The sequence below is a fragment of the Emydura macquarii genome, unplaced genomic scaffold (genome assembly GCF_026122565.2).
Source record: "Emydura macquarii macquarii isolate MOO-44397 ecotype Brisbane River unplaced genomic scaffold, CSIRO-AGI_Emac_v2 contig_1230, whole genome shotgun sequence".
NCBI classification, from domain to species: Eukaryota; Metazoa; Chordata; order Testudines; family Chelidae; genus Emydura; species Emydura macquarii.
In genome coordinates, this window is record NW_027131367.1 from 1987844 (window position 1) to 2011655 (window position 23812).

At 41.7% G+C, this 23812-nt stretch overlaps 1 protein-coding gene across 10 annotated transcripts in view; it reads left to right on the forward strand.

The window, feature by feature from the left end:
* RPTOR (regulatory associated protein of MTOR complex 1) overlaps window positions 1-23812 on the forward strand; it is a 257671-nt gene that overhangs the window by 72234 nt on the left and 161625 nt on the right. For 9 of the 10 annotated variants that reach the window (XM_067547239.1, XM_067547232.1, XM_067547233.1 and 6 more), the window contains exon 4: window positions 19875-20033. The exons of the other annotated variant lie outside the window; for it this stretch is intronic. In XM_067547239.1, the coding sequence (XP_067403340.1) occupies window positions 19875-20033 (159 nt within the window). The remainder of the gene's footprint in view (window positions 1-19874; window positions 20034-23812) is intronic. 10 annotated transcript variants of the gene reach the window in all.

A 23812-nucleotide genomic window follows, 5' to 3' on the forward strand; every position in this document is an offset into this window, starting at 1 on the left:
TTGTTTGTTATGCCAGCAGTTTGATCACCATTTATTATCTAGTAAAGACATGGACAAGGAAGTATATGTAGCTCAAGTGAAGATGCTTTGATTTCAGCAACAGTTGCAAAACTATAATGAATTGTAATAATAAAGGTGATATTCAGTCATGTTAATGAGGCTGACCCTCTCCTAACAGTATGTTTAAAAAAAAAAAGTGAAGTATTCCTTTTAACTTCATTTTGCCAGTATATATCTGTCTCTGTTACAAATTGTGGTAACATTTTTATGGAAGAATTAAATTCAAGACAGCAGGGTATAATGTAGGTGTCTACACACAGACTTAAATTCTACAGTGACATCCAGTGTTTCAAAATAATTAGTATTTTTTGCTTTTCCTTGTTGTGCTTTTTTCGTGTTTTGAATTACTATATACTGAAGAGCCCTTCTTTCAGTAAAACCCACTAAGCTAAATACAATCACTATGCAGTCAGTCTTCCAATGTGGTATCTTACTCCCAGGAAACTGGTGCTATACTGTTTTGAAGCCTTCTGATAAAAGCTGTTATGTGTTTTTATACTCTTCCAGTGTGTTCAATATTAAGAAAATAAAACTAAGATGTTGCTCTCTGCTGTATTACATAATCATCAAACTGCATAATCATCAAACTTTGTGGCTGTGAAATGATTTTGATAGTGTGTATATGCATATTTTTTCTCTCTCTTCTTATGGAGCATTTGTTCCAGATTTGCTGAGTAACGTTACATCAAACTGACAGTTGCCTCCTGAAGTGTGGAATCTGAATTCATGTTGCTGAAGTTGGTTTGAGTTATGGTCAAACTAAATGCAGAACTGTTAGTGTTAACTCTTCAAAATGAAGCTCTGTAAGCCAGTGAGAAGTCTGGCAGGCTGCAATTTTCGTACACTTTCACTTTCTGAAGAAATTTATTTGAAGTCACTATCATGAAAGTGGGAGATTAACAGCTGCTTTTACACACCGCGTAAGGACTGCCGTACTGTATCAGACCATGGTTCATTTTGCCCAATATCCTGTCTCCAAAGGTGGCTTGTACCAGAGCTTCAGGGGGTGTGTGTACATCAGGGCATTTATGGAGTGATCCATCCATGTTTTCCACTCCCAGTTTTTGGTCATCCCGAGCCTGGGGTTGGGTCCCTGATCATCCTTGCTAATAGCCATCAAGAAACCAGTCTTTTGACCATCACAACATTCCATAGAAATGAGTTTCACAGGTTAGTTATGTGAAAAAGCACTTCCTCTTGTTTGTATTAAACCTGCTGCCGGTTAATTTCATCAGGTGACTCTGGTTTTCGTATTGTGGGACGGGGTAAATAACACTTCTTCCACACCATTCATGATATTACATACCTCTATCCACCCTTTCTAAGCTGAACAGCCCTGATATTTTTAGTCTCTTCTTGTATAGATGCTGTTCCATGCCCTTTGTTGCCCTTCTCTGAACCTTTTCCAGTTCCACTATAGCCTTTTCTGAGATGGGGCAACCTGAACTGGACAAGGTGTTCAAGATACAGCCACACCATGGATTTTATATAGTGGCATTATGATATTTTCTGTCTTACGTTCTATGACTTTCCTAATAGTTCCTAACACACTGTTAGTCTTTTTGATCACTGCTATACACTGCGCAGAAGTTTTCAGAGAACTATCCACAGTGACTTCACTGGGTGGAAACAGCTAATTTAGAAACTACAGCCCTCTGGCATTCCAATATTAGTATTGCCGTTAGCAAAATCAAGGAATTACACTTAATCACGTGGTTGCAATTGCAGCTTGCACTCTTGTAGACTTGCGTGAGATCCTCAGACAAGTGAAAATGGGTGACCTATGCCAGGAACCCAGGAATTCAGAGGTGGGAATAGTATGTTGACGTAGAGTCCCCCTACTGTAACACTAACAAAAACATTAATCTTCAATAGAAAGCTTCTGATTTCTGTAGCAATTTATCCTGCTTCCCAGGAACTGAGAAAGAGCTGTTGGAATCTGCTTTCCCACTGAGGTCTGCTTCACTCGGTCTTTGCCACAACACATCTTTGAAGGGTTAGATCTCCAACTTTTAACCTGCAATAAGCACTTTATTTTCAGCTGAAAACAGTAGAAGTTCTATAAGAATCTTTCTAGTCTATTTTTTTCCTTCTTGGAGCATTTTATGAACTTGTTAAACAGTTAGCTTCAACCACTACTTCATAACACTCTCCTCCCTTTTCCCTCAGTGTGAGATGTGGACATGACTTAATTATCATTCTCACAAGTTAATGCGGTAGTAATAATTTAAGTTACTGCCATGTGGTGCTCACACCTATTGTGTGATCTGATAACAACCACTAAAACTCAAGTCCTTAGTGTTCTTATAGAAATGCAAATCCATCTGAAAGTCTTGCAGTCACTTACTGGCTATATTGTCAAGTAAAACATTTGCATAACCAGCATTAGCTTATAGTTAATGGATTTAAATAATGAGAAATCCTTGGTGTGGGTCTGTCAATCTACTCAATTACATAGCCTCATAATATATACACACACAAGGTAGCATTATGGAACAACTAAATGTTTAGGTTTTTCATTATGCCAAACTTGTTTGGAGGGCTGGGGGACTTATTTTCATAGAATCATAGAAGATTAGGGTTGGAAGGGACCTCAGGAGGACATCTAGTCCAACCCCCTGCTCAAAGCAGGAGTAACCCCAACTAAATCATCCCAGCCAGGGCTTTGTCAAGCCGGGCCTTAACCTCTAAGGTTGGAGATGCCACCACCTCTCTAGGTAATCCATTCCAGTACTTCACCACCCGCCTAGTGACAAAGTTTTTCTAATATCCAACCTAGACCTGCCCCATTGCAACTTGAGACCATTGCTCCTTGTTCTGTCATTTGCCACCACTGAGAACAGCCTAGCTCCATCCTCTTTGGAACCCCCCCTTCAGGTAGTTGAAGGCTGCAATAAAATCCCCCCCTTATTCTTCTCTGCTGCAGACTAAATAAGCCCAGTTCTTTCAGTCTCTCCTCATAAGTCATATGCCCCAGCTCCCTAATCATTTTTGTTGCCCTCCTCTGGACTCTGTCTAATTTGTCCACATCCTTTTTCTAGTGAGGGGCCCAAAACTGGACACAGTACTCCAGATGTGACCTCGCCAGTGCCAAATAGAAGGGAACAATAACTTCCCTTGATCTGCTGGCAATGCTCCTACTAATGCAGCCCAATATACCATTAGCCATTTTGGCAATAAAGGCACACAGTTGACTCATATCCAGCTTCTTGTCCGCTGTAACCGCCAGGTTCTTTTCTGCAGAACTGCTGCTTAGCCAGTCGGTCCCCACTTGGTAGCAGAGCATGGGATTCTTCTGTCCTAAGTGCAGGAATCTGTAGTTGTCTTTGTTGAACCTCATCCAATTTCTTTTGGCCCATTCCTCAGTCCTCAAGTTTGTCTAGGTCACTCCGTATCCTATCCCTACCCTCCAGCGTATCTACCACTCCCCACATCTTAATGTTATTCCTGAACTGGCTGAGGGTGCAATCCATCCTATCATCCAAATCATTAATGAAGTTTTTGGGGAAAAACGGACCCAGGACCAACCCCTGGGGCACTCTGCTCAATACCAGCTACCAACTAGGCATCGAGCCATTGATCACTACCTGTTGAGCTTGATGATCTAGACAGGTTTCTATCCACCTTGTAGTCCATTCATCCAACCCATACGTCTTTAACTCGCTGATAAGAATACTGTGGGAGACCATATCAAAAGCTTTGCTAAAGTCAAGTTATATCACATCTACCGCTTTCCCCACATCCACAGAGCCAGTCATCTCATCATAGCAGGCAGTCAGGTTGGTCATGCATGACTTGCCCCGGATTAATCCATGCTTACTGTTCCCAATCACCTTCCTCTCTTCCAAGTGCCTTAAAATGGATTCCTTGTGGACCTGCTCCATGATTTTTACGGGGACTGAGGTGAGGCCGACTGGTCTGTAGTTCCCGGGATTCTCCTCCTTCCTTTTTTAAAGATGGGCACTATATTTGCCTTTTTCCAGTCGTCTGGGATCTCCCCCGATTACCGTGAGTTTTCAAAGATAATGGCCAGTGGCTCTGGAATCACATCAACCAACTCCCTCAGCACCTTCGGATACATTGCATCCGGCCCCATGGACTTGTGCATGTCTAGCTGTTCTAAATAGTCCTGAACCTGTTCTTTTAGCACTGAGGGCTGCTCACCTCCTCCCCATTCTATGCTGCCCAGTGCAATAGTCTGGGAGCTGACCTTGTTTGTGAAGACAGAGGCAAAAAAAGCATGAGCACTTAAACTTTTACCACATCATCTGTCACTAGGTTGCCTCCCCCATTCAGTAAGGAGCCCACGGTTTCCCTGACCACCTTCTTGTTGCTGACATACCTATAGAAACCCTTTCATGCCCCTTGCTATCTGCAGCTCCAATTGTGCTTTGGCCTTCCTGATTTCATCCCTTTATGCGTTCTTTTTGTGTTTGAGCTCTCTGAAGATTTCTCTGTTAAGCCAAGCTGGTCGCTTGCCATGTTTGCTATTCTTTCTGTACATCGGGATGGTTTGTTCCTGTGCTGACAACAAGGTTTCTTTAAAATACAGCCAGCTCTCCTGGACTCCTTTCCTCCTCCGATTAGCCCCCCAAGGGATCCTGCCCATCAGCTCCCTGAGGGAGTCAACGTCTGCTATTCTGAAGTTCAGGGTCTGCATTCTGCTTCTCTCCTTTATTCCTTTTGTCAGGATCCTGGACTCGACCATCTCATGGTCACTGCTGCTTAGGTTGCCACCCACTTCTACTTCTCCTATCAATTCTTCCCTGTTTGTGAGCAGCAGGTCAAGAGGAGCACGGCTCCTCGTTGGTTCCTCCAGCACTTGCACCAGGAAGTTGTCCCCAACACTTTCCAAAAACTTCCTGGATTGTCTGTGCTCTGCTGTATTGCTCTCCCAGCAGATGTCAGGGTGATTGAAGTCTCCCTGAATCAGGGTCTGTTTTATCTGGAAACTTCCGTTAGTTGTCTGAAGAAAGCCTCGTCTCCCTCGTCATCCTGGTCTGGTGTTGATAGCAGACAGCCACCACAACATCACTGTTGTTGCTCTTGCCTCTAAACTTAACCCAGACTCTCAACAGGCTTTTCTCCAGTTTCATACTGGAGCTCTGAGCAATCATACTGCTCTCTTACATACAGTTCAACTCCTCCACTTTTTCTTCCCTTCCTGTCCTTCTGAACAGTTTATACTCTCCATGACAGCACTCCAGTCATGTGAGTTACCCCATCAGCTCTGTGGATAAGAACACTATTTGCACCTCAAACTCCTTTATCCTTCTTCCCAGAGCCACATAGTCTGCAGTGATCTGCTCAAGGTCATTCTTGGCAGTATCATTGGTGCCAGTGTGGAAGGAGTAGTGGTCTGAGGGCTTGATGAGTCTTGGCAGACTCTCCGTCACATCCTGGATTCTAGCTCCAGGGAAGCAGCACATTTCTTGAGTTTCCCATCTGGACGGCAGATGGATGACTGTCCCCCTTAGGAGGGAACCCCACCACCACCACCCGTCTCCTCTTCTTGGGAGTGGTGGTCGTGGAATCCCCATCCCTAGGACATTGCAGCCCATGCCTGCCGATCAATGGGGTCTCCTTCTGATCCCTTCCCTCGGATGACTCTTCCAAATTATTCTCTGCAGTAGTACCTGTGCACAGAGCCTGAAAACAGTTGCTTACCTCTGTCTGCTTTGGGGATATACGGATTTTCCTCTTTCTTCTTCTGGAGGTCACGTACTGCCAAACTTCTTCTCCATTCTTCTGTCCCTCGTGCACTGCCCTCTCTGATTCTTCAGCATGCTGTGCCTGCAGTACCAAATCCTGACTTCTATCTAGAAAGACTTTATTTTCTCGGATGCAACACAGGGTCTCTAGTCCTTTAACCTTCTCTTCCAATATAGAAACCAGCTTGCATTTCGTACAGATGAAGTCGCTTCTGTCCTCTGGGAGAAAGACAAACGTGGCAATTAAATTTACATTTTCTTTTGAGGATTTCCTCCTCCATGCCCCTTACTGTTTGGCAACTGCCTTTAAAGGAGCAACACTACAGCATCTGTCTTAGGGTAGACATGGGACTATAAAGCCTATTATTATATTGATGCTAAATTTCGCAGTGGATCCTGTCATAGCACAAAGTGGTGCTTTTTGCTGCTGCTTCTCCTTTTGCTCTGGGAGCTGAGCACTTTGCCTTCACAGAGTGTCCAACCCTGATTGGCCTGTGGAACTGGAAAAGAGGCTTGGGCTGTAACTGGGGTCTCCTGGGCATTAAACATGATAATAGTAACTCTGGTGCTGAAGTTAACTTTTAATTCTCTTTTTAATCTTATTCCTCAACCAGTAGATTCTGTTCTGTTTGGTGCAGCAACAGCATGTTACATTTGGATTAGCTGAGTGCTAATTATAATGAGCAAACTGTGAAGTCTGCCATCAGCTCAATGGAATTTCTCCTTTCCTTTCCTTTTCAGGCTGTGATGCAGACTTTGAAATCCTTAAGCAGAGCTGCTGATCTTGATGTACTTCACTGATTCCCTCTGTCAACTACAGTCCCCTGATCTACCACCACACTGTCTTTTACATAAAAACATAACATAAATAAAGAGGAGCATCACTCAAGAATTTAATTTAGTGAAACTGCTGTATGAATTGGTATTTGTCATCTTGGAAGAGAGTGCTTTTGCTAGCTTTTTTGTAATATCAGAAGTAAGCAATACTTTGTGTAAAGCATGGTTTGTCCCTCTGAGTGTTTTGAAATTCATTTTGACTTTCTGATCAAATCACTTGTGACTTTGTGCTCTTATCTTGGATTTCACCCATCCTTTTCAACTCCTTTCATCACCCTTTTCCTCATTATTTCGTGACCACCTTTCTTGGATGGAGGTCTCTGAATTGCAATACCCAAGTTTGACTAGGTCCTAGAGTCTTGCTGGCCTTCGTCTTTTCTAGAAATTTGGGAAGAACAGTGCGTTAGTAAAATTTGTATATAGTACAAAACGCATACCTAGGCAGTGCTGCTAATGTTAAGAAATGGGTAGAATCTAAATGATCATTGCAGCTGAAATTTAATTTCTAATGCATATCCCCCAGCTCTTCCCTCCCTGCCTGGGTTCAATGGGTGTCTCAAACTACGTAATATAAAGTAATTCCTTTTTGGCGATATCTTTATACTTAAGCAAAATGGGGGCAAAAGGACAGTTTCAGTCATAATTTTGAACTGACTTGGTTTTCTGAGCATAAACCTTAAAGCGCAGTTGTCAGTAGCTTAATTGTGCAGGTTTGGCTAGCAAAGAGGAAAAATGGTGGCTGTCAAGCAGCTAATGCTCTTCTGTTTTACATTACAACTTACTTAGTACAATACAAGTTACATACTACGGTAATAGGTGCTATAGAAAACCCTAAGCACATATTGGGTAACTTGGAACTGACGCCTGCTCCCTATGCCTGTACCCTTCAGTTCAAAAATTAAACTTCCCCAGTTGAAGTTTGGGTCCAGCAGCCCACAACTGGTAGTTTGATGTTTGCCTTCCACCTGGCAGTGCTGCATAGATTGGCTTTGGGTAGAGCTAAGATAATATGCTTGACTCTTTGTCTCAAATGTTTAGATGGCTCATGTCCTTTACCAGGTTAACTGCACCTTTCACCCCTCTTTGTCTTTCTGAGCACACCTCCTCTCCGATCTCTGGTTATCACCTATCTCGGGGTAGAATCATATGATTCTCCCACTGTTGACTGATCGGTAGTCCCCTGTGATCAACTATGATTACTTTTGGCAGACCTGACTTTTCATTTCATTCGAGAGCAAAGACAATGGTAGCCTGTAACTAAACAGACAAAGCAAAAGTATTATTTATTCAGCCCAAAAGCATTTAAGAGAAAACAGATCTTATATACTTGCCATTTCCTAAGGTTTATTGTGCCCTCTTCCTTCTGTGGAGGAAGGTCCAACTGCTAGCCACTCTCTATTTTTCAGCCTGTCTCCTTGCATAGCTGCTGACAATTGACTATCCTCTCTTGAGAAGGGCTTTTTAACTTTGTAATCTTTTGGTTTCTGGGCTCCCAGCCTGGCAAAACAAGGTGGGTATCTTCGATGGAGGCAGGATATAGGATTATCTAAGCTAATAGTTCTTATTTGAGGAGCTGTTGTGTTGTCTTCCTATTTGTTCTTCTAACAGTCTACAGTTTATTAAAGCAGTATAGACGTATAGTGAGCATTACCCCAATATACAATAGCTTCACCTCTCTGCCAAGGCTACATGCAGCATTCATAAAATAAAAGTGAGATTATTATATAGCAATTCCACACCCATCACAGCTAGCACAAATAATGAACTGGGTTTCTTAATCTGAATGGACAGGTCACTTACGTTGGGAAGTCCTGTATTCTGTGTTTAGTAATCATGCTAGTAAAGTTGTATCTTGGGACAGGAGACTGAAGGCCATCCTGTAGAGCTCATCTTACTTAAATCCTAGCGGTAGTCTAAATACATAGTGCTTTTTAGAACCAGTTGTGTCATATTTTCTCTGCACGGTAATATCGATTTCAGGGGAAGGATGTATCACTGTGTGTAAGGGGGACAGATTATTTTAAACTGATCAGTAATCCAATTTTAAACTTTCCCTGTGACCCATGGGCAGCTCTGGTGTATCTGTACTTAAATATATGGCAATAGTCACACAGATAGTTGTGCACATTGCTCTGTTGTTTCAAGGTATGGATGAGTATAGCCTCTAGAGAGGAACATGATAAAGTTCGTTAGACGTGATCTCTGCTTTTATGACAAAAGTTCTTCCTGATAAACTATCAACAGTATCTTTTCCTGGTTTAAAAACCAGAAGATGAAGTTTTTGGAACTTACTGACACATACTTCCCATTAACTGGCAGTTTCAGATGGAACTAAGGACTCCGTGAGAAGACTGAACTACTATCTCATCCCTCCAGGTCAGGGCTGATTCCCATGGTGGAAGGATTGCACTGCCATTGTTGGTCTTGTATCTGTTTTGTTGATGAATAAAAGGCTTCAGGCGCAAAGTCTGTCAATCCAATATCTTTGTATCAGTGCACAATTCATTATAAAGGAAGAGATGAAATCTTAATCTTAAAAACGAATGTTTTCTGTGGATTGTTTAGACAGGCAACATAAATTGTTTCCTCAAAGTCTTGAATTTCTGAAATCAGCCTGAGGGCTGCATCCAAACTCATACATACTTGTTGCCTACTCTTGGAAAGCTTTCATCATGCAGATGCAGATACTATTCAGGAGGGCGTGGGGATGTTGAAACAGTATAATTAGATACTCTTACTTTTTTTAAAATTGGGTTTAGTTAGCTGCTATTTAACAAGAGGCTTTAATACTAGATGGTGCTCAGCTCTCGCTCGCGCGCGCGTGTGTGTGTGTGTTTTGTATTTTCAGAGCACTTTGAAATATGCAGTGCTACTTGCCAAAACATTAAGTTGCTATTCAATAAGTTGTTGGTTGAATATTGTTAAGGATCCAGGCAGCTCTAAGGTAGAACCTCCGTGGGCAACTTTTGGCATTGCTTACATCCAGTCAGCTTTTCTGCCTGCAGGTTAGTTTGCAATGTAAAGCATAGTGGCTGGTGCAGTGCAGCTGCATGCAGGGAGACTGAATCATTTCAACTTGCAAAATTTAGAATAAATAATTACAGGGTTCACAGAGGTGCTTATAATTAAACTATACTGTCCTTTCTGAATGTTCTGGCTTGCAGGTAGCTGTGTCCTCTCTCCGGCCTGAAGTGAATGAGGCATTATATAGTTCAATGAAAAGTACCATCAGGAATCTTAGTAATTACTTCAACATCTACTTACATCTATAATCTGGTTTGCTAATATCTCATTTAGTCTTGTTCTGAAGATCTGAAGAAGAGGGATATTTGTAGCATTAACATTTCCTTGTTTAACAACATTGTCTGCCTCCTTTTTGCAGTTCAGGTGCACTTTTACTGATATATTTCTAGGCCTCTTTATTGCATTCTTTAACCTCGTAGTGTAGTGTAGTACATGCACTTTATGTGCTTTTACAACAAGTGCAACGTTCTGGGGTTGTCGAGGGTCCTTCTCCTGCAGTGCATGGCTTGTACTCAGACACGAAGCCTCTATCTCTCTCTCCAGGTCAACTTGCTTTGATCTTGGTTGGTCTTACAGCTAAGCTGTCGTCTTCCCAGCAATGAAAACATGTAGCTCTTCCCCTCTTCTGACCAAAGCTTCCTGTGGGGCTCTCTGAGTTTTCCCCAACCCACCCAGTCTCTGTGGCTTTTAAAGGCTAGTGTCAATACCTTGACTGGTTTCTTTGTCCTACTGCTGGTAATTTTCTGCTCTCCACACTCAGCCCCACTATCGAGGGGTTGGGGAAAACTAATTCTCTTAGCTTCAGCCAACCTCTTTATTGTGTGGTCAGAGTACAGTCATTAAGGCTAACTACACACCATTGTGCCTGGTATGGTGCATCAAGCCTCGCCAGCCCATGGTGGATTCTGTATTTACATGGAGATATCCAGGGATACAGCAACTTCGAGTAAAAACTTGATAATATCAACCAGAATTAATAAGTTTTCAAACAGATCCCCAAATCTTCACATTATATACCGAGAAGATACGGCTCTAATTCTGTACATGCCTGTCTGTTAAATAGCTGATATTCCTTGCTAGCCTGAACTTGTGCAAGCTATCCTTTGCTGTGACCCTTGGGAAGTTTGTAGCCCCAGATAAGTAGCTACTTGACTATGCTATGTCTCTCTGTTTACTTTTTCCTGATGAAAAAGCAGAGGAGCACTCCAGTCTCTCTGTCATCACACATTGTACCAGTGACTGCCATCCAAGGACAGGAACCTTGGCCAAGTTCTGAGCCCCATTTCCTGCCCTAGGGGCCTATTAATAGCGTTGGCAACCCAAAACACCACCTTCCCTTAAGTTGTCACCTTCAGGACTCTTTTTCCTTTTTGCCTACCCTAGGCGCCCTGAGCTCAGCATCTGGCAGGGTTGAACCCCCTGGAGAACTGAACACTGATAATAATTCAAATTCTAATCTCCTAGATGGCAGCCACAATACTTTCACGCAACCACTGGTGCCGCACTTCTCACCACTCTGAACGTAACACAATAATTTAGGGCAAGGGAGCTGCTTTAACTCTGAATTTCATGACTACAACTGATTTATGCTTGACTCTATTCAAAGATTTAACAAATGTAATTAGGCAAATGATTTCAAAGCAGAGCATTAATTCGAGTGCAAAAAATCCACAGAACTGTTGGATTGCTCTGTGCAGTCAATAAATATTCTGGCAGTTCCCAGTAGGGTAGAAATTGAGGAACGCAGTGCATTGGTTTTTCCCCTCTAGTGAGACTCATCTCAGTGAGGTTGCTGTTTCACCTGCAGATGTTTTATTTATGCTATGAAAGAATGAAATCCCTCATAAAATGTATAGGCTAATAGAGGAGAGGCAGGTATACTTGTGCTCCATCATTACCGCATTTGCTGTGGTTGGAGCACCAGTGCAGTACCTTGATGTGAGGCTTATTAAATAACTGGCTGCTCTGTTACTCATTGAAGGCTTTCACCAGGTGTTTTCCCTGACATGTTAATCATATTAGTTTATTGTGTGGCTTGATCATCAGTTGGTGTGCTGAACTGGAAATCTACACAAACACAAAACCAGTGCGACCTGTTACTGATCTAGCTCAGGAAGCTTGAGAGGAAATGGCACTGAAAAATTGCAGATGCAAAAGTCAGTGCCGAGCCCTGGGTATGAAACACCTCAGTATTGCTGTTTTCTTGAGGCGAGGAGAAGGATTTGTATGAGATCTGTGTGGTTTTGTTGTATAAAACATATGTTCTCTACAGATGTGATCTCTCTCCTAGATTATTTGGTTTGTCATGACAATGGTAAAGCTGTGAAATCAGTAACTTGCTGTTACTGTCCTTTCTTAGGAAGGCTGAACCTAAAAATTACGATGTGTACATAAAACAGAATATAATCACCCTCCCTACCACCCAAATCAAAAACCTATTGATAATGTCAGTCTGAGAACATCCCTCTCCCCCTTCTCTATTCCTCTCCTCTATGCTCTGCAGACAATGTTTCTACAGGACTGTAAGTTAAGGAGTCCTGTCCCTGAAGTTATTTTGTGTGAGGCTTGGGATTCAAATGTTTATAATAAATATTGTCCAATAACTATATGCTTGGCGTTGTAGGGATCCATAGTACAAGAAAATCATGTCACTGCCAGTATATGTTGGGAGGTGGATCAATGTGTAGCCATTTTTCTTTTGGCCTTTCTGACCTTGATTGTGTTAAAATAAATAAACCAGCACTGTTGAAGAGGCTATTATAGGCAATATCTGGAGTCTTCATATTTGTTTGACCCATTTCAGTCTGGGTCTTGATGGTACGGCACAGAGATGATGCTGGTCTTATCAGGAGGTTGATTAATGGTGAAAGAAAGTGTCCATGAGGATTCTTTCAAATCTTTCCTTTGCCTTTGACACTTTGGCCATGGTCTTGATGCATCTGCAGATCCTGGCCTGCTAGTTTTAGTTGCGCTGCTTGCTAAAGCCGGAATTTATTGATCTCCAGCATCTGTTGCAAACTCTATTTGCTCAGACTGCGTGTGTGGCTGGGGGTACCTCAGGTTCTATAGAGGGTGTTTTAGTGATTTGGTTAGCATTGGCAAATTGCAGATTACATGAATGTGTATGATGTGATGAAATACATTTTGTGCCCCTAGAGCATGGTAATAGATGCATTGTATGAATCAAAAGTTAACTCAGATTATAATAATTAAAGCTGTCCTCCTAACTCTCTCAGAGCTGCTAGCTCTATGCTACTGTCTAAAGCTTCCAAGGCTGTGTATTATTTATATGTTTAAATCCATCATTTTGCAGCTATCTGATACTCCAAATTTCTTGTTTTGACTTGGCAGTACAGCCACTAGGACTGAAAGAGAATGGCAGATATGTTTGCATTTGTAAATTATTTATGCTGTAGGGAAAATGGGCCTCTGATTTCTCAGACAGGATGGGGGCTCCGTATTTTGAACACTGGAAGGCTGGCTATGAATGTCTTTGGCTGTCCTCTTGACAAACCACAATCTGTCATTTACTGAAAGCAAAGGATGATTGACGTATATGTGTAAACTGTGTAGAAGAAAAGTATAGATGCTTAAGAATCTATTTAAGCATATTTTTACATTGTAAAATGTTCTTAAATATTCAAGCTTTTATATAAAATTTCCTAAATACATCAATAACTAACCTTTTTTAAGTTAGTTGCTAAATGCTTAAAAATACGTAATATTAACTTAGACACCACATACCTGTATAAACCAGGCCCATCTTAATTTTTGGAATGCTGGCAATTTTTTCTAAACAATTTTTACCTGTCCAGGTGTGATTTCAGGATCTTCCTTAGAGGGTAACTGGTGGTATCATGAATGAAACCAAGGCTTTAGAACTGTGCTCCACAGTCTGTTTTTATTTTTTTTAAATTGTTTCTAGCCTACTTGGTTTTGGAGACAACCTTGAAAATGTGAAATAAGAGTAAAACAATGCAATGTTTTCTTCCTGACTCTGCAAACGGCCTGAAACAAGTATGCAATGTTCTCCTTCAATGCAGTGTTAACTTTGAAACTCAAAGATGCTTAATTAAATCTCTGTTTTAACCATTTCACTGAAAAAGCATCTAGTATTTAGTCTATAGTCCACAACTGCTTTCTATGCCTTCAGTGATGGAAGAAACAACTGCCCTATTCCAGCAGCCAAAACTCCAGCTTCCCCTAACAACTTCTTCAATGCAGTGTATTATCAGTACTGAAATATGTGGCATATTGAACTAAAAATTGTTGTGGTGGGGGGGGGGGGGGGGGTAATAATTAATTGATAATATTCTAATCATGTTGAACAATATTCTCATTGTCGTCTTGCACTCCCCTATCAGTCAGTCTCCATCTGTTAAGGTCTTTGGGGCAGGGACTATCTCTTTTTTCTATGTATGTACAGTGCCTAACACAATGGGATCTTGGTCCATGACTGGGGCTCATCAGCACTAGGATAACACTAATAATAATACAGGGAGGGTCCTGTGGCACCTTAAAGACTAACAAATTTATTTGGGAATAAGCTTTCGTGGGCAGAAACCCACCTTGTCAGATGCATGAAGTGGAAACTTCAATTGGTAGGTATGTATACACATGCAAGGATGGGTGAGTTACATGACAGTGAGGAGGGCAAGTGTTAATTCAATCAGGGTGGATGAGGCTATTCACAACCGTTGATGAGAAGGTGTGAATGTCAAAAGAGGGAACTTTATTTTTTGTAATGGGCTAGCCACTTCCAGTCTCTGTTCAGATCTAGTCTGGTGGTGTCAAGTTTGCATAGGAGTTCCAGCGCTGGAATTTGTTTTTGAAGTTTTTTGTTGAAGTGTGGCAACTTTCAAGTCTGTTACTGAGTATCCAGGGAGATTGAAGTGCTCTCCTACTGGTGTTCGAATGTTACCATTCCTGATGTCTGATTTGTGTCCATTTATTCTTTTGCGTAGAGACAGTCCTGTTTGGCCAATGTACATGGCAGAGGGGCATTGTTGGCACATGATGGTGTAGATCACATTAGTAGATGTGCAGGTAAATGAGCTCCTCATGGTGTGGCTGATGTGGTTGGGACCTGTGATGGTGTCACTTGAGTAGATGTGCAGGCAGAGTTGGCAATGGGGTTTGTTGCAAGGATAGGTTCCTGGGTTAGTGTTTCTGTTGTATGGTGTACAGTTGCTGGTGAGTATTCGCTTCAGGTTGGGGGGAGAATGATTTTCATTTTCTGCTTTAAAATGTGTTAATAATGTTTAGATTCTGTTGAAGTTTTGGAACATAAACAGTCTTCTGCATTTCAGTGTGCTTTGAAATGGAATCTCAAGCTAATCAGGTACAATAAATAAGACCTGATCACAAGTAGTGATGTACAGCTCTCAGTATGAGAGTGTGGATATTATAGTGTGGTAGTATTGCGTAAATAAGCACAACTTGTAGCTGTGATTGCATAAATAGAATACTCAAAAGAAAGTCCAGATCAGAACTCCTCAAGGTTATTGCTCTTGAGTCACTAAGGTGATCGGAAAAATCACATTCACACTGTTAAGCCAACTGACTTCACCTTCAGCAATTTCATACTTGTTCTTCAGTGCACATCAGCTGGGCATTTTGACAGCTCTAAGTCTACAATTGCGGCATCAGCTAGGAGCGCCAGATATAGCTGGGTAGCATCTGCAAAGGAATGGAAATCCAGATTGTCCTGTCTGATAGCCGTGACAAGAGTCAGAGGCTTCTTGCCAAGGGCTAAAGAAAATTATTCCAACAAATATTATAAAAAAGGAAACTGTACTAGATGCGTCAGTGCCCAATAACAGTAATAGAAAATTATTTAGACTTTTTGTTAACATCTAGTGTTAGGTAAGAGAGACCAGTGTGGTCTTCAGGTGCTGTAACAATTAGTGGCCCAATAACTTAAAAAATAATTAATGACTCTTTATTTTAAAAATAATATAAAATACTGTCTGAGTAGCGGGTACTGACCTAAAGCCCGACAGAAACTTTTCAGATAATTGCTTTTAGTGTGAGTGAGTGTTGCCACCTTGTCTAACATCTTGAAAGTATGTATTGGGCAAAAGTAATGTGATGGAAAGTAACGGAGAAAGAGAATAATGATGGAGGAAAATGCAGCATAGAGAGAGAGGAAAAAATCTGTGTCGAGACAAACTAATACTAAATCTGGAAGGGACACGAAGGAAATAAGTTAGAAAGCTAAAAGAAGAAATTAAAAACAAAACCATGAGTTAAAGAAAGATACTTCTTCCCAGTTAGAAGATAAGGTAAAATTCTAGGATCAACGAATGCTCCTAGACAGCAGGTTAATTAGTATGTCAGCCTTTTTCAAAGATTTAATGCACTCTTCCAGTATCTGGAAGAAACGATTACCGATGGATTAGTGCATAGTGATGCATTTCAGTCCACTTAATCTTAAAACCAAAGGTATTATGATTTTATACACCAATGTCCCTGGCAAATCTTTTTGAGAAGTGGGTAATGGCTGTGAATGTGTAAACTACAAACTTGATACAGTTGTGAAGCAAGTGTGCTGGACAGACTGTAGGAACAGAGATGTGTGCTGCTTTGTTTCTCAGAGCTGTGAAAACTTAAAAATATAAATCATTTAATGCAAAATGAAGTAGACTGTACAATATAATGAATGAGTTAGTTGCGGCTTTGGATTAGCTGTGTGACCCTGTACCCTGATACGTCTAATGTCTTTTGTATTTTGTGTAGAGCTGAATAAGAGACCTTGATGTGGGAAGCATGGCATATACCATCCTACTTCCAGTAGATTCACTATTGAATTCAATGGTCTGTCTACTGTAGAAGGAAGCTTGTAGGAAGTTTTAGAGCCCGTGGCTTTAGCTCTCTAGTATCCCACTGAAGTTGAGTTCATACGAACTTTTCTGCAAGTTCTTACTGTGCCCACTACACGTCGGTGCTGTGCCAATGCTATCTTTCTTCCCACTAATTACACAGCCACTTGCACCACCAGTGCACTTGCATATGGTGTTCACATATAACTTTGTGTTCAGCTGCTAAGTGACCGACAGCGTCAGTGTCTGCATCCTGAGGAAAATGGTCTTTCAGTTCCCACCCAATGATAACTTCTTGTCAGCAATCTCTAAGCATTTGTAGAGCTCCTTTCACTGAAGTTTTTATAAAAGATGCATACAATTTTGTTCATGAAATTAGCTCTGTCCCATGCAAACTGTAGCTTCTGTCACCCATTCTGTCACCCAAAATTTGCTGTTTCTAACTCTAACGGTTTGGTGAAGAAGGAGACAGCATCCATCATGCAGAATACAGTTCTGCCTTCTAGGCTACAGAGCTCTAGGGTGCGCTCTCATCTTAATGTGTTTTGTTGCAGAGAGGGACTCTTTATTTTCTTTTACTTACATAGAAATGAACCTGCATTATGAAATATTTCAGTTTTACCGGATGGGCTTAACCAGAGACAATGCTTCAGACTCTGCCCTTCCCCCTCTCCACAAATGGAGCTTTGTTCAGAGTTTAAAATATTCCTTCTTGGAGAACAGAATGAAATTGCAGGCAGTAGATGCAAAATTTCATAAAAATAGGGGTGGCTGTGTCTTATTAAGACACAAAGCAGTCAAAATGTAGTTTGGAGCAGGAGAATATTTGTTGGAAAGGAGACTTTGATGAGTTGTATGCATTTTTGGTCTGGATTCCTAGATCCTTATTTACTGTCTGTACAAGATTTGAACTGTCACCAATACTGCACAACAGCTGTGCACAGTGTTTTAGAGAACTCGCTTTGGCAATCTACCATCTGGTAAAGTAACTAAGAGGAAAAAAACCCAACAACCTGGTGTCTTCATATTCTTTGTACTCTACACTCCCCCTCTCTCTGCTCTCCACAGACTTTGCCGCAGCAGTTCTGGAAAGAGAAATGAATGCAATTATTATCTTCTTGTGAATGTTAACCCTCCCTCCCCCAACGGCCGCCATCCGTCAGTGAAATAGTACAAAACTGGTCTGCCTTTGTCATTGTTATCCTGATCTTTCACATCACTGAGAGAGGTCTTAAATGTCTGTCATAAACACAAAACAAATGTCAGGTTATTTTTCTCATCATGGGCAAAACTAATAGATATTGGCTTCTTGTAATGTGCATCAGAATGAGCTGAGTAGACCAATGGTTAAAAGTCCTTGGCTGAGGGGTAGGCGTTTATCTGCTCATTTACAGGCTCTGCTTCCCCTCCTCCCTCCTTCTTTTGCAGCCCTGTGTTTATAAATGTGTAAATGATATGTTTATCTCAGATCTGTAGGCTTTGGTTTTAAAGCATGCATTCACCTTCATTAATTAAGAGCTGTGTTTAATATTTATGCTAAAAGGACGTGAGGGATATTCCAATGAGTAAGTTCTCAAAAAAAAAATAAATAAATACAAAAAATTGGGAATTGAAAAATTACTCACTACTTGAGGGCTCTGGTTATAGTGTCTTGTAAAGGTGCCAACCGGAAGAACATGATTTAAGACACATACTTTGGAAATCAGCACCTTCATAATAACACTGTAAGAAGAGAGAGAGAGAAGGAATAAGAAAGAAGCCAGTGCTGAGGCTAATGTCTCCCCTGGCCTTTGCCTAGTGAGAAAACTCCTAAAGAACATCAGATGTGACAGACAGAGCACAGCCTTCATTCCTCCGCCTCTTCGTTCTGACTGCTGCTGGTCCCACACTCAGGAATGTGCCTTAACGGGCTAAAACCAGACTCTGCAAGGCATCCTTTTTGCTTACTGGTTTGAAATGCTGAGTGTTAATTGAGAAACATTAAAAACCAAGTTATCAAGGTTCTGTTTAGCCATCTGTTGTGTTGATTAAAGGTACAAAAAACTTTAAACAAAATGTACTGAGAGTGGTCATGGAAGCCCTTTAATATAAAAAAAGGATTAATTTGTCTTTGTAGCTTGCAAAAATATATTGAAAGCACACAGTCTAAAGCAGAAAATGTTTTGCATTTGTTTAAAATTGTCCTATTCTTATAAGCAGTTCTTTTCTGCTGTAATATAGCAGCTTCAGTTCTTGAGGCCTTTGATTCTGGATTTCCAGTCCCTTGGGTATTTTTATTCTGAGTGTCTGGGAGAGACAGAGACTCTTACCTTTCAAAGGGCAATTAAAAACCATTTCCTTGTCACCTGGCTTTGACTCAGCAGTACATCTTTTAGTTTGACACGCAAGCCAGCTTCCACGTGGAAAACTCGCTAAACGTATTTGCTTAGATTTTATGGCCCTTGACACACAGCCATGGTGTCTGCATGGTTTTATACATTGGATGTATCCTTTTGTGGTGGATGGCTTTGTTAGAAGTTAACATGATTTTAATCTACCTTTCCTCATCAAGTCTTTGAGTAAGAATGCTCTTGTAGCATTGACTTTTATTAAAGATCTGCTCAAATGGTGGGCTGAAACGCCCTGGGATTTTCCTGTTTGTAACATCGTGTACATAGGGTTGAGATGTGGTGTCCAAGACTATAATAGATAGAGCTCTGTGCGGATGCAAAAATATGGATCCGTGTCCGTGAGAATTAATTTACATTTGACCTGCCATCCGCAGTCTATCTCTTCTATGGCATCCACACCAGCAGGCACCCACACCTCTGAGCCCCCCAATCAGCTGTTTGGGGGCCAGCCCCTCCAGGCAGCTGCCAAATAGATGATTGACAGGGCCCCACGGAACAGCTGATCGACACCTGGCAGGGGAGCCCTGACAAACAGCTGATCGGTGTCCTGCGGGAGGGGGTTCCTGAGGTGGGCCACCTATCAGTTGTTTGAAACAAGATCTAGCCCTGAAGGGTTGCAGAAATATCTGACCATAGAAGTGTCAGTAGTGCAGGACTGAATAGTGTCAATTCTGAGCTTCGGGCTGGTGTAATTTTGGGGGGAAATTGTGAATAGGGAAATGAAAACAATTTTCAGTAGGCTGACTTAAAATCAATAAATAAAAGCAGCTGTTTAAAGTGCTGAGGCATTTGGCATGCTAGTAGTAATCCCTGGGTGAAATGGATCAGTGTTGAGGTGTGCACAGGACAGGTGAAGTGGTCGAACAGTGGAGAGAAGAAAAGTGGCAGAAATGTTTTGCCATTCAGTTGTTCAGTAAGTGTTATACATAATCTGTACCGTTTCCTGTATATTGACGAGTACGTGTTTCTATGCATCTCAGGTATGCATGTACATACAATTAACATTGTTCTCTTATTTTTGATGTTACCAGGCCCGGTACAAGCAGAGCCTCGATCCTACGGTGGATGAAGTTAAGAAACTGTGTACATCATTGCGTCGAAATGCCAAGGAAGAGAGGGTCCTCTTTCACTACAATGGGCATGGTGTTCCCAGGCCAACAGTGAATGGGGAGATCTGGGTCTTCAACAAGGTGTGTCACCTAGCAGTGGGGTTAAAAAGGAGGGCACAACGTGAAATCTGTTACTGTTTGTGGGAGAACAAATTAATCTTCAGAAATTAAAATGACTTTATGAACGTTTGGTTCCAGAACTGACGTCTATTCTCTTTCCTTATCTACCCTCAAAGTTTTGTCAGAACGAGCACCTTGTCCCTCTGCCCAAGAAGTGCTGAACACCTCATTTCCCAGAGCCTTGTTTATGCTGCTCTTAAAATAGTCAGAGAGGACATTACAGAGCAATGAGAAGTGTCAACTACTTCCAAAACCCTCCAGCTCCTCTCTAAAGTTGCTTACCTAGCTCCTGCCAGATTTGGAGCAAAAGATGTAGTTTTTCTCAGATGCTTGGCTTTCCCTGCCTTGTGTCACTGGCTTAGCCGTTAGCCTTTTAAAATAGAGTTTATGTTGAGAGTGCCAGCCAACCCTGCATAACTACTGTTCATGCTATGCCAGTATAACTCATGAGAAACAATGAAATGTTCTCAGTTCCCAGTTTTAAAGAACAGAGTATTATGGTGCTTGTGAGTACAGTAGAGTAGGCAACTCTTTCATTCAAGGCCTTTGTCACTTTTACTGAGGACAGCAAGACTGGATCACGTATTAATACAGAAAAACTGCTACCCTGTTACATTGGAACTTATAGTTATGGCTAATTGCGTAAGCTGAATGTGCATTGCCTCCCTTTTAAGTAATGCATTTAGCACCTGTGAAAGGTAAAGGGAGAACATAGTTTTATTCCACTATTTCTTTATTGGCTTGGTACAGTTGCCATCGAGACTTACTGTCAGTAACTGAAAGTTGCATCCGATGGAGGGAGAACTTGCTCCGATCATTATATAATTTGGTTCTGTTGGTTTTTTTTGGTTTGTATTGTGCCAAGAACAAAACTGCACTCTTCTCATATCGTTTGGTTTGTTGCAGCTGAAAAAGAATCCAGCGTTGACATGAGAGAATTGCTGGGGGGCAATATCATTTTATTCCAATGCATCTAAATTGGAGGCTTGATTAACATTTAGCCCATCATTTTAAACAACTCATTTGAAAGCTGAATTTGGTTTAAGAACGAATAGCGGTGACCTTCTTCTTTCTTACTGGCAATGGGTAATAAATAAGACAAATAATGCTGGGCAGAATGTGTTATACATGCAAGAGGAGGAAGTTATTGCTCAATGAAGTTTTTGTGTGTTATGCTAAATGCCTTTTTAAGAAGTGATTGGGAATTTGCCAATTTGCTTACAATCTCAGATGGGTTAATTTGATTAGGACTCTACTGGTGATTAGGAGGAGAGACCTCTTCTGATTTATGGTCCAATCTAGGGAGAAAGATTTGACCTGCATAAAAGAGGTTGGGGGAGGTTGAAATTTAATAGCCTTTTTGCAATATGTCTCTCTTTTGGAAGGGAAGGCAGCAAAGTGACTCTTCCCACTTCTTATTCAAAGGAAGATTTTGGGAAAATGTGATTAAAAATAGGGAAAATCAGTAATTTTTAGAGACCATTTCTAAGGGTGAGAGTTTTAGGACAGTGTAAAAGCTAATGAGGCTCAACATGTGGATGCTGTTGAGTTGAAATTGCAGATGTGCTGAAACATACTATTGATCTTTTGAAATCGCACTAAATTATGTATTCATTTCTCTGAGATCTGAAATGGTCCTGTAATATAAAGACCCTGTTGACTGGAAAGCTCTTAAAATGCATGTTGTAATAATGCTAAGCTGTCTTTGCAAAGCACTGTATGAGAGTTACTCATAAAACTAATATGTAACTGCAAAGAGGTGGTATTGTTACTAATGGAATACTGCTGAGGATCCAAAGATAGAAGAAAACTATAATTTGGAGACTCTGTCCAAACATTTGAATATGCCAATACTCTCAGACCATATTTATTCACACTTTAATCCTTTCCTCTCATTTTCCTCATATAAAACTAGTCTGCTGCCATTGTAAGTGCAATGGCATAGATTAGGGATGAAGTAAGTACCTTACCAGTAAGTGGCCTATATGCAGACTTGCCAAACATCTCACATCTCGTGGGACAATCACTTACCCAGGCTGCCCCTTCCATATTTCTGCAGCCCAGAGTGTCTCACTGGAGAATTGCAGGGGAGGCTGCAGTTGTAGCTCACGGCTGCCAGGGCTTGCTGTGGTGTACCATGAGCAGGCAACTAAGCGGCCTCTGTCTTTCCATGTTCCTGCTGGACCAGAGCAGAGAAAGAGCAGGTGAGAACAGCAGGCACATGGTGTCAGCAATGGCAGCAGCAAGTGAAGAGGACAAGTGAGAGACATCCAGTACTGGGCCCTGGCTTTTCCTCCAGCAACCAGCCAGTCCCCAACTTCCCAGACACTCCTCTCCACCTACGAGCCCAAACCCTGGACAGATCCCACACGCTCCCCTCCCCCAGCTCCCACAAAATTCTAACCCAGGCTCCCCCAGTCAGTGAGGCCCCCCAGCTTTACAAGCACATTCATAAAATTACTATTCCCCCCTCTTTCATTGGGTTATTTAGGGTTAAGTCAGCATCCCTGACTTCAGTTGCCCAGGGGTATCCAGCTCCAGCTGAGGTAGAGGGACTTCGTGACAGAGTGTACTGATTCAGTGGCCCCTTGTTGTCATAGGTCCATTCAGGGGGAAATGGCTGACCTCTGGCTTCCCAAAGATTGTGAAGGATGCACTAGCCACGGTGAGGTGGATAGCATTGATGACACTGGAATCCGAACGGGTCTGTAAATAGTGCCAGTGGAATTTCAGTCTGCTCAATGAACATTCAACAGCCATTCTGGTACATCCTGAGAGAGCAATTAACCTGTCTTTTGCCAGGATGTCTTAAATCAGGACAGTTTCATAAGCCAAGGCAAAAATGGGTATGAAGGATCTCGTAGAATAACAGTGAGGACAGTAACTCAGTTTATGACCATGTTATTTGGTGGGAATAGAGTTCCAGCCAGTCCATGAGTGTATGCTCCCGATTGGCCCAAAACCCTGGAATCATGAACTTTCCCAGTGCAGCCTTGGTTGATGTTCATAAATCACCCTCTGTGCTGGTCATTCAAGGTCTGCATGATGATTTGATCCCACCAGTCTGGGCTTGTGGCCCAGCACTTACATTGCTGTGTAGATATACTGTTCTGGGCTACTACTCTGCATTACCATACGGGAGATCAAAGTTCGACTCCTGGATTCCTGCTTTGGAGGCTGGGAACCCGACAAGTGGAGGGTGTTATAACCTGTGAGGTGTTTGGTGGAATGCCTTTATGTTCCTAGCTAGAGGCCCCTTCCAGGAAGCTCATTAGAGAAGCCCTGTTTTTCTTTCTCGCCAGGAAGAATAGTGTTCATGAGACTGAGGTCTTAAGCTTGGAGAGGGAAGAGGAGGAGGATATAAAATGAGGGAAAAATTGGGGGAACCTGAAAGATGGACAGAATTGGAGGATAGACAATAATCTGATAAAATACACCACTTCTTGTTTCTATCAATATGTACTTTCAGGCTTAATTGTGCTCTCTGTCTCCCCTTCTCGCCTCCTAGGTTTCTTTGGACTTTTTGTTTGTTGTTTATCACTGGCTAGATCTGGTAAAATGCTAAATAATGAACTGATGCTTTCTGGAGCTTAAATTTGTTGCCAAAATACTGCATTTACTTGCAGACTTTGGTTTAATAGGAGGGAAGCAATCGCTTGGTTGTTATCTCAGAAGTTTAGCTTGGAAGCTGTTCACAGGTCAAAGAAGCAGGAGTGGATTGCTAGTAAGTATTGCTCCTT